The sequence below is a fragment of the Haliotis rubra genome, unplaced genomic scaffold (genome assembly GCF_003918875.1).
Source record: "Haliotis rubra isolate DU_JTF1 unplaced genomic scaffold, ASM391887v1 Scf1352, whole genome shotgun sequence".
NCBI classification, from domain to species: Eukaryota; Metazoa; Mollusca; class Gastropoda; order Lepetellida; family Haliotidae; genus Haliotis; species Haliotis rubra.
Genome location: NW_025765284.1, coordinates 28,028 through 39,793, shown reverse-complemented (window position 1 = coordinate 39,793; position 11,766 = coordinate 28,028). Strand labels below are relative to the sequence as shown.

Sequence of the window (11,766 nt, the reverse complement as noted above, 5' to 3'; positions counted from 1 at the left end):
AAATTTACTCATCAGACTCCTGCGTGATGTTCCAACAAATTACAGCTTCTTTCTGTACACTTGACAGAACTCGGGATATGTGGTGAACAGCTGCTGGCGCAATGGCAGCGTGACGTTTGCCGTAAAAACTTGGACGCCAGGGGCCGTATTTATAAAAATTCTCAGAAATTTCTTAAGAATACTCTTAAGTCGCTAAGAAAATTCTCAGCTAAGAGTTACACTTAAAAGTGTAATTATAATGACTCTGAGCGTAACTCTTAGCTAAGAGGAAAAGGAAACTCTGAGCGTAACTCTTAGAGCTGACATTGGTCGTATCCAGGGGATTCCCTGTGCTATATTTAGAATTTAAAGCACTTCCGGTTTGGAGGCGAAAATTTATACCACGTGACTGTCACATGATGTAAACAAGCAGACGTGAATCTGACATCTGTCAAAACTTCGCGCGATGGATTCATCACACATTGTTTCGATGAAACGCAAGCCAAATTGGACATCTGACCAGACATTGCTGTTGGTTCGACTTGTTGATGAGCGGAAGTCAATCATCAAGGGCAAGTTTGGACCGGGAGTAACATCAAGAATGAAGAAGGAGGCATGGGGGGAGGTGGCAGCCAATATCAACGCTGCATTTCCTAACGTTGTTAGGTCAAGCGATGACTGCGAGAAAAGATGGTACAACATCCAGTTCAAGTCAAGGCAAGAAATATCTGCTTTCAAGAGACAGCTCAGTGGCACTGGTAAGTAATTACATTTCTGAGTCTTTTGATCACAGATATCTTGGAAAATGATAATATTATTCAATTTGAATTTTTTATGCACACTATACAAGCCTCAATTATTTCAAGTATACACAAAGTTAGAGTTATATACAGATATATAGTACATGTGAACACACATGTGTAGATATATCTGAGAATTAAAGAGCTATTTTGTTAAAATATAAGTTTTTAAAATAAGGTTAGTTATACTGATATATGGGCCAGTGTATGAACTGAAAAACATTGCTTGATACTTGTACATACATGTATTTTGTATTTCTACGTGAGAGATGTGTTCTCATTTATACAAAATAATCTACATGGGCTTATTCCTAGAACATAAATAAATGTAAACATTTTTTAATAAAACATATTAATTGTAATTATTTTCAGAGTATGTTTTATTATACACTATCTTGCAAATTCAAACATGATAGCTACATAATTGAGTAATATGAACCATGATCCCACAGATGCCATCCTTACCTTGTCAGTGTAGCAGGGTGTGGAGACATGAGCCACTAGTATAGAACCAGTGTTTAGAAGAATGATCACATTTCACATGTTTTCTACACCTAACAAAAAGACTGATCTATGCAAAATTATTAATAAATTTTATTATTTCTTATATTTGATATCGGTTATTCAATGCATCAAAAAGTACATAAGCATTCAAAATTTTGAAATGTTTGCAGGTGGAGGGCCTGGTCCAAGCAAGCTGAGTGCTGTTTCTGAAGCGGTTTATGATGTTCTTGGCCAATCCAATGTCAGCATAAGTGGAATTGAGGGGAGCTTCGATTCAACCCTTTTACAGGTCATGGACATATCAAACAGGTTAACAATTTTTCCTTTTGGTTTACAATACTTTTTTAATATTCACTTTAAATTTTACATTCAAACATTCATTTTATATAGTTCTTTTCACAGACAGACAGACAGACAGTTTATTCAGTAATTTAGGCCATATGACACGTAGTACAGTTACACATTTTCAAAATGTACATACTTATGATGTATTAAATCTATATTATATAAACACATTTTTCAGAAAACGAGCAACAGAGGTAATAACATCTTCATTCTTAGAATTTAAAAGATTTATCATAAAATGTTGATCCTTATACCCTGTACATAAGCTTGGAAGATATGTATTTCGCAGGTCTCGATAGTGCTTGCACACAAATAACACATGATATTCATTTTCGACGTGGTTGCTATTACATTTTACACATAAAATTTCACTTGGATTCAAATGGTTATATTTACGCTTAGAGTTTACATTGAAATCATGCAAGGACATTCTGAATTTACAGAAAACTCTTCTCAAAGATTTGTCATGCAATACAGTTAAATATTTCTTTTCAGAAGTCAGGAAGCTGCTGTCGTTGAAGCTGAAGCCTGCTTCCCCCTGGATGTGCTAGCCTCACCCCAGCCCAGCTGTGCAGCTACTGCAGCATTCTCCACTCAAGTTCTACCCTGCACAATGAACGGACACTTCAGTGACAAAGAACTTTCCAGGAAAAAAACATTGTTGCAGATTGACGTGCTTCAGCTTCAGAAAGAATTATTAATGCTTAAAATTGGAAAAGATGAAGACAGATCAATCTGATAAGTAAATGCAAGAACTATGTCTGTACATGCTTTCAAATATCAAAATTGTTTGAATTACTACAGGGGTAACATGGTTATAGTAGAGATATTGAAGTTACTCCTTAAAAATAATGTTTGTACTGATTTTCATGCATTTTCCAAATATATGTTGCTACATACTCTGAAAATGAACATTTGTGAAGTGCTGTCTGCATCGCTGTCCATCAACGGTGGAAGTTTGTTGTGGAGGAAGGCTACCATCATCACTATCTCTACCATTATCACTGCTCCCATCCTCATCACCCTCATCATCAGTGTCTTCATCAGGAGGTATATAGAGATTCCTCTGCTTGCATAGGTTGTGCAGTATGGCACAAGCAATGATTATCCTACATGCTTTCTCTGGGCATACCCTCACTTCACCATGCAAAACATGAAACCTCTTTAGCTGACCAATCCCCCCTTTCTACAACAGATCTTGTGCGCTTGTGTGCTCTGAAATAAAATCAAAACAAAAATTTTAATTTTCTATTGACAGTATATCTCTGTCCCTTAAAAGAAACATGAAATTTGAACATATGTCATTATCAAAGAGAAGTTGGAACTTACATTGTGCAGTTGTCATACAATATTTTCCCAAACAAATATACATGACATATGTAACAATGGATATAAAGTGTATATTTAGTAAGTTATTTATTCATTAAATGCAGGTGTCATTTTTCTACAATATAATCAATATCATGAATCATTGCATCTATTAAGTGTTTCTTTTCACAAATATCATACATACAGAATGTATTTAGAATCATATTTTATTTGCCATTAAAATAACTATGTAAAAAACTGAAATAAGATTGGTATGGACTATTTGCATAAAGTCTTCTCAATTGAATTGTTTCTTCTAAAATATATTTATTTCAGATGATTGGCTTCAAAATATCTTTTCTTGTTAACTGTATGTCAGTGAAATGATGTATTTTAAAAAAATGTTCTGATAACTGGATGGCAGAGATGTTGTGTATTTACAAAAATATCATTTTGTTTTAATTTGGTGGGAGTAAAGGTATGTATTTAAAAATATGCATATTGATAACTGGATTGCAGTGAAGTCATGTTTACTTTCGTGATGATGCAGGGTAAAGTAATAAGAACTTGTGTTACAATTTGATTAATATCCAAGGAATGATGATCTTATTTCTGGGATTGTCCTGCATGATTTTAGTAGAAACCCACAAAGAAAGGGAAATTACTCTAACCAATAAAGTTAAAGGGGATGTTGAAGACCGTGCCCTTTCTATGACAGGCTGAAAATGTGTGCATATCCGTCAGAAATCTCTGTGGGTAGGTAAAATGTAGTTTTTATGAATGCAAGTTCGTAATAATGGTTTTTTTGAGCACACGTATCTATCGTTCATAGGTCACGAGGTAAACAAAACAAGGAAACATATCATACCTGTTGTAATCTGTCTGTTGGCCGGGTAGAGGTCTCAAATATGGCGTTAGTAACCAGCGTTTGCAGGGGTAGCCACTGTCTCCGAGTAGATGGCAACTTGTGGGCATGTAGTTCCTCTCAAACATCACCTTTAGACCACTATCGTTTAATTTGCGAGCGTCATGGGTACAACCAGGCCACTTCGCGATCACATCCAAAATGTAATAATCGGCATCGAATACAACCTGTGTGTTGATGCTGTGATAATGTTTTCGGTTCACGTATTCTGCCTCATGATCTCGCGGTGCAATTACTCGTACGTGTGTACCGTCAATGACACCAATGACGCCTGGGAAACCTGCTATGTTCATGAACGCTGCTTGTTTTCTTTGTATTTCACGCACATGAACTGGGAATTTTATGAACTGCTTCACGATAGATGGCGATGTCAAAGCATTCAATGTATCATTGATGACACAGCTGACCGTGGACTGTGACGGTCCCAAGTCATCTCCATTGCACATTTGCATTTTACCTGTGGCTAAATAGCGTAAGGTGATGGCAATTTTCAGTTCAGGTGCGATAGAATAATTTCTGTCCGTGGGTGATTGCAAAGATTCTCTCACCAAATCTGTCAAAAATATGATTCCCTCTCGGTCAAAACGGAATCTTTTGACTAATTCATTGTCATTGTAAAAAGTTAAAACGTCCTTACGTTCTTGAAAATGCCTGAGGTGACGGCTGCGTTGTCTAGCGGCCGCCATTTTGTTCAGTTAAGAAAATTCTTAGGTCGACTTAGGAGTCCTCTGTGAGGACTCCTAACATTTCCTCACTCTAAGAGTACTCTTAAGAGTAAAGAGGCTTTATAAATAGGTCTTGAAAAAATTCTTAAAATTAAGAGTAACTCTCACAAAATTCTCAGTATTTTCTACACTTAGGAGTAACTTTTAATTCTTAGAATTTTTATAAATACCGCCCCAGGTAAAATAATGCACAGTCTGTTACCACGACGTGACATCAATCATATATTATAGGTAGACTAATCATATCAGGCTTACATGCAAATATCCAGTAGGATGATAAAGATTTCAGTTGTGACAACTGCTATCAGAGCAAACATAGTAAATGCATCAGGTTGGTTCGCGGAGTGAGTGAGGTTAGTTTTACGCCCATTTTAGCAATATTCCAGCAATATCAGGGCGGGGGACAAAAGAAATGGTGTTCACATATTGTACCCATGTGGGGAATCGATGTTTCGTGAATTTGTAAAAACAATACTGAAATAACTAGGCATTACATTAATTGCAGTTTTTGTGTGTGTAGTGAGTGAGTTATTATTTAACGTCACATCGGCAATATTTCAGCCATATCGTGACGAGAACATTTGATATTGAAAAACATTATATATATATAGATATTATAAAACCTGCCGACAAAGGACAGTAAAGCAACTAGAGTATCACAGATATATATGTAAAACTAGTAATTGAATCTAAAACATTTTAGCTATAGGGGACAACACAATATAAAAATGGGCTATAGATCGCCAACAACTGAAGGTAGATCACCATACTAGGGGCCATGGGGACTTACATTACTTTTGCTACCTGCATGGACCCTAGCTGGATTTACACCATCCCTTCAGCTGTTGGCGTTTATACCGAGAATTAGCCATACATTAAAAACACAAAAATACTACGATTAAAACACCTGGTATACTTAAATTTACTTGAAATTTTTTGGGACTTACATACCCTCTCAGGAGGACAACAATTTTACAATACTTCAACCCCCTTTGAGGGTACAGCCACTAACAATCTAAGTTATTAATCAAGTCTACCAATAATTAAAATACAAATATGTACATAGCATATTATTCAAAATTCATTCATTAAGTCAATTTCTTTTAAAAAACCAAGAATTAAATGAGAATTAACAGTAGTAAAAAGATCCTTAACTGTTTTCACATTGAAGTATTTATCCCTTATGATGGAGAATTCAACACAGTCAAGCAGTACATGCTTGACTGTGGTTCTCTCATCACAAGGGATACAAAACGGAGGATCCTCACCTTTCAATAGGTACGCATGCGTGTATCTAGTGTGGCCAATACGACATCGTCGCATGATGACCTCTTCAAATCTGGACTGACAACCCAAATAGGTGTATCCGATATGGGGTTTTATTTCATGTAATTTATTGATACCTACTTGGGTGTCCCACTTCTTTTGCATCAGATCACGGATGTAAGTTCTAATAGCAGCTTTGTAATCAGAGTATGGGATCAGAAGTGGTGTCACAGATTTGTTGAGTGCTGCCTTGGCAGCAAGATCAGCCATTGTGTTCCCAGAAATGCCAACATGGCTGGGTAACCAACAAAAGACGATGTCGCATTGGCCAGTAGCAAGATCATTATGCAATTCAATAACTTCTAATATAAGTGGATGTTTACAAGAAATATTTTTAATAGCCTGAAGACACGAAAGAGAATCGGAAAAGATTATGTACTGTTTATGTTTAGGATGTCGTTGAATATATTTAAGAGCTGTTAAGATGGCGTTTGCTTCTGCTGTAAATATAGAGCTGTTATCCGATATTCTAGAAGATATTGTTCTGGATCCAATGACAGTGGCACATGCCACTGCGCCACCATCCTTGGACCCATCTGTAAATAAGGATTTGTATGTATTATATCTATTTCTTAATTGACTAAATTCTTGTTTATACTGTAATTCATTTGTTTCTGATTTTTTAAATGTAGTTAATGTTAGGTCAACTTGTGGCCTAACCAATTGCCAAGGAGGAGAAGAAAGAAGACGGGAAGGAGATATAGTTTCAAGATCAATGCCGGCAGCAGAAACGAATGGTTTAATTCTTAGCCCAAGAGGCGGAACAAGAGCAGTCTTTTTCTTGTACAAATCCTCATAAAGAGGATTGAAAACACAGTTAAATGCAGGATTAGACTCGTTAGAATATAGTTTTGTTAAATACTGTAAGGATAATTTTATACGCCGTTGTGGAAGAGAAGGCTCATCGGCCTCGACATAGAGACTGTCAATAGGAGAAGTTCGAAAGGACCCAAGACAAAGTCTCAGGCCTTGGTGGTGGACAGAATCTAAAAGTTGAAGGTTGCTTTTGCAGGCTCCACCATATACGATGGAGCCATAATCAAGTTTCGAGCGAACCAATGATCGATATAGATGTAGGAGAGTGGCTTGATCCCCTCCCCACTTAGAATTTGAAACGACTTTCAATAAATCAAGTGCCTTCATGCATTTAGTTTTAAGGGATTTAATATGCGGAAGAAACGTTAAATGAGAATCAAATATTAAACCCAAGAACTTGGCCTCCTTTACAACTTTGATGGGAGTGCCATTGAGAAACAGTTCTGGGTCTTTATGCGGTTTATATTTTCTACAAAAAATGTATACAATTAGTTTTGGATTTAGAAAATTTAAAGCCGTTTTCAAGACACCATTTATTTATTTTATTTAAACACAGCTGCATTTGCCGTTCAATAGTATGCATATTCTTACCGCGACAAGAAATATTAAAATCATCCACAAATAGAGACCCATCAATTGAATCATTTAAAACCTTTGACAAACTGTTAATCTTGATACTAAATAAAGTGACAGACAAAATACTGCCTTTGAGGGACACCCTGATCCTGATTATAATGGTCAGACAGGGTTGAACCCACTCGGACTTGAAATTGCCTGCCTCTTAAAAACTGTGATATAAAAAGAGGTAAACGACCCCTCAAACCAAAATCATGTAAATCCTTTAAAATGCCATGCTTCCAGGTGGTATCGTATGCTTTCTCAAGATCAAAGAATATCGATACGGCATGTTGTTTATTTACGATTGCATTTTTAACAAAGGATTCTAAACGTACCAAATGATCAATGGTACTACGATTTTTCCTGAAACCACATTGAATATTTGTAATAAGGTTATTGGTTTCAAGATACCAAGTTAATCTATTATTCACCATACGTTCCATGGTTTTACAGACACAGCTAGTTAGAGATATCGGTCTGTAATTAGACGGATCTGTATGATCCTTGCCAGGTTTTGGTATTGGGACTACAATGGCATTACGCCATGAAGGAGGAAATTCCCCAGACGTCCATATTTGGTCAAATATATCTAAAAGTGTCATCAGACATGGTTCAGGTAAGTGTTTCAGTAGCTGATAATGTATATTGTCATCACCCGCTGCAGTGTCATGAGCTTGCTCAAGAGCAGTATGTAGCTCATGTAATGAAAACACTTCATTATAATCTTCACCGTTATGTGATTCAAAATTAAGTTTTTTCTTTTCCTGTTGTTTCTGATATCTCTGAAACTCAGGGACATAGTTTGCAGATGAAGAATTTTTGGCAAGGGTTTCGCCAATTTTATTTGCAATTTTAGACTTGTCAGTAATTAAATTATCACCATCTTTAAGATGATGAACAGCAGATTTTGAACCTTTGCCTTTTATTCTCTGAATCATGTTCCACACCTTAGACATGGATGTGCGGGAGTTTATTTTGGAGACATATTTCCTCCAAGATTGTCGTTTGTTTTGTTTGAAGGTACGACGTGCCTTCGCATTGAGTATTTTAAATTTATTTAAATTATGAACAGTTGGATGATGGCGGAAATAATGTTCTGCCTTTCTCCTCGCTTTTCTGGCTTGTCTGCAGTCTGCATTAAACCATGGTTTCCGTACGTGTGGAGTTGTAGAGGATTTCGGTATACACTCATCAGCTATTTCCTTTAAAACGTCAGCAAAAATCTGAATGGGATCAGGTACGTCACTGAAGAATTCAGGTCGTAATTTCGATTTACATATAGTTTGAAATAGGGTCCAGTTAGCCTTCGAAAAGTTCCATCTTGTATATGATGGAGAATCAGATGGAGTTATTTCTGAAAGAATAGTTGGGAAGTGATCACTTCCACAGAGGTCACTATGGACAGACCAATCAAATTCATTTAGGAGGTTAGAGTCTGCAAGAGACAGATCTAGAGAAGAATAGGTTCCGGTTGCAGGATGCAGATAGGTGCTTGAATCATCATTGTATATACATAGATCATTATTGGAGATAAAATCTTCCAGTATTTTACCTTTAGTATTAGTGTTATTACTACCCCATAGCGGGTTGTGACCATTTAGGTCACCCATAATAACACAGGGCTTCGGGAGTTGGTCATAGAGTGACTGTAGATCAGTCTGCTGAAGTGTCCATGAAGGCGGAATATATACAGAGCATAATGTAAATGCTACACCCAGAGTAAGTCGCACTGCAACAGCTTGGAGATTAGTTTTAAGTGTAACAGGGCTGTGAATAACATCCTGCCGTATAAGGATAGAAGATCCTCCAGTGGCCCTATCACCCAGAGGAGAATAATGATGATAGGCTGTAAACTGGCGTAAAGTAAAATTATCCGTCTGTTTCAGATGCGTTTCTTGTAGACAGAATGCTGATGGCGTTAAATCCTGGACTAATAGCTGTAGTTCATTAAAATTGGTCCTCAGACCTCTACAATTCCACTGCACGATAGTAGTAAAATGACCTATCTTTTAGGTGGATTGATAGGGGATCTCCCCCTCACTTTCTTCGAGGGCAACGAGCTACGTGCCCTGGGATGGATGCTTTCTGACACATCCATGTCCTCGAGAGAACCATATTTGTTATATAATTGTATACGGTTTTCTGAACCCTTAGAGGGTCTACCACTTTTTTTGCACACTTTCCGTCCTAGGTTTAACTGTATTTTTGACCACACTCTTTGAAATTGTGTCAGATCCAGTCTTCTGAGTGGACAATAATTGAACTTCATCCTGAACTTTGGTTTGTACCGACTCTGAAGTCTGACTAGATTGTTCAGGTGTAAGAAGGTGAGGGGTATCGTTTGTAACCCAGGTCAAGTCTGTTTGACACTCTATTGAACTACTGGATACTGGCGAATTTACTTTTGACAAGCTTTCGGAGGGTGTCCTGACGACTGATGCATATGATTCATTTGGAACTGTTGAATCAACAAGCTTTTGGGCATCAGCGAAGCTAATGTTTTGAGTGAATTTAACCTTGTTTATTTCCATTTGTTTTTTCCATATGGGACAGTCTTTAGAAAAGGAGGAATGATTACCTGAACAATTTGTGCATTTTTTTAAGGCACTTTCACAATCTTCAGTTACGTGTGAAGTTTCGCTACAGTGAGCACATGTTATAGGCTTTGTGCAAGTGTTGACACCGTGGCCATACTTTTGGCACCTGAAACATCGCAAGGGATTTGGGATGTAAATAGCAACTGTGATGTTACAGTAACCAACCTTTACAGACTTTGGAGGATTTGGTGAAGAGAACGAAAAGAGGTACGTGTTTGTCGGAATTACGTCATTGTTTTTGCGGGTGGTAAATCGCTTGACATATGTCACTCCCTGATCTTTCATTTCGGATACGATGTCCAGTTCTGACATGTCGGCCAACAAACGATCTCTGTCTCTTATAATTCCTTTGCTGGTGTTCAGTGTTCTGTGCGCAGTAACTGAAACGTGGATTCCAGCAAATGTTTCTGTAGTCATCAGGTTGGCAGCTTGTTGTTTCCGAAGGCATTCAATCAATAATGATCCCGAACGCAAGCGTTTTATGGTCTTTACTTCACCTGCGATGCCATATATACCCTTAGAAATGACAAAAGGATTCAGCTTTAGTGGTGTCTCGTCTACAGTGTCGAGAACCAGGAAACGTGGCCAATTTTCTGTTGATTTGGAAGGTCTCTGCTCATCATCATTATCGAGTGGACGTTTTGTTTTTTTTGTGGGGGTTTGGTAATCCATGGTAAGTTTAATTTGATTCATCATCCGGGCTCCCCACCCACCACGGAGTATCACAAGGACAATGCTAATCACAAGTGGGTTTCCGACTTGCAGCACCAAGGATACCCGGATGATATACTCAAGCAGAACAATCAACAAGCAATTATTCCACCAGATTGGCCCATGAGCCACTGCCTTCTGGACATAGGACTCTAGGCAAATTTCAATAGAACATTTTATTGATGACATTCAGGTTAATCAATCACAATAATACTAAATCGCAGTTGTACAATGAAAATATAAATATATCATCTTGAAGCCAAGATCACTGACAAAAATTTGAAATAATTTCTAAAATTTGTGCAGCAAAATTTAAAATGTACAGGGCTTAACATGACCAGCCGATTGATAGAACCGGGCCAGTTCTACCACCCGTCTAGGTGAAGTAAGGGGCGAAGTGGTGTGTTGGGCAGAGGAACACTGTTCCTGGAACCAGTGCCCTCAACCACCAGCCTCCCGTCCTCCACCGACACAGGGGCGCAACCCACGGCCAAACGGGTTGGTGGACCAAATATCCCCCATCCGGGTCCACAACGGGGTTGAAGGGCGCTTAGCGTGACCCAGCACCAATACAATATAAAATACGGGCTATAGATCGCCAAAAATGAAGGTAGATCACCATACTAGGGCCACGGGTTGGCGTGATATCTATTGGCGTGATATGCATGCAACGTTATATATAATATATACAGGTGTTGTATTCGTCCTGAAACAAACTTGGTTTGTTGACGTCGTTGCTTCTCTCTCTCTTTATATATACATGTAGTCCTAAGACTCCGTCTGTGACAATGTTTACCTCGATGCCAGTTTTGTTGCGTCAAAAGCCCCCGTGTCTGTTAATCTGGACCAGCCAAACCCGTAACTGACATGAGATACATCGATCCCCGAGTGTGGTAAAATGACATGCATTAACCAAGCCAGTGAGACTGACATCTCAGAGAATCCCCTGAAGCATTTGTTTCTGAAGAACAGTTCTAACCTGAATTTGGACAGAGTAGTGTACTGTGACTATGTGTCCAGGTCGACCCAGCTGTGAATGGGTACCTCGTTAGGATGAGAAAGCCACAATAACTCGGTGCGCCTAGTGGCTGCAAGAGTTGTATACTCCTCAG

The 11,766-nt window shown here is 38.1% G+C and overlaps 1 protein-coding gene across 1 annotated transcript; it reads left to right on the top strand.

Annotated features, from left to right (window-relative positions):
* Positions 1-374: 374 nt before the first annotated feature.
* On the top strand, positions 375-2,297 carry LOC124267990. Its single transcript, XM_046702992.1, has 2 exons — positions 375-737; positions 2,124-2,297. The coding sequence occupies exons 1-2, from the start codon at positions 446-448 to the stop codon at positions 2,177-2,179; spliced, it is 348 nt and encodes a 115-aa protein (XP_046558948.1). The 5' UTR covers positions 375-445; the 3' UTR covers positions 2,180-2,297.
* The last annotated feature ends 9,469 nt before the right edge of the window (positions 2,298-11,766 follow it).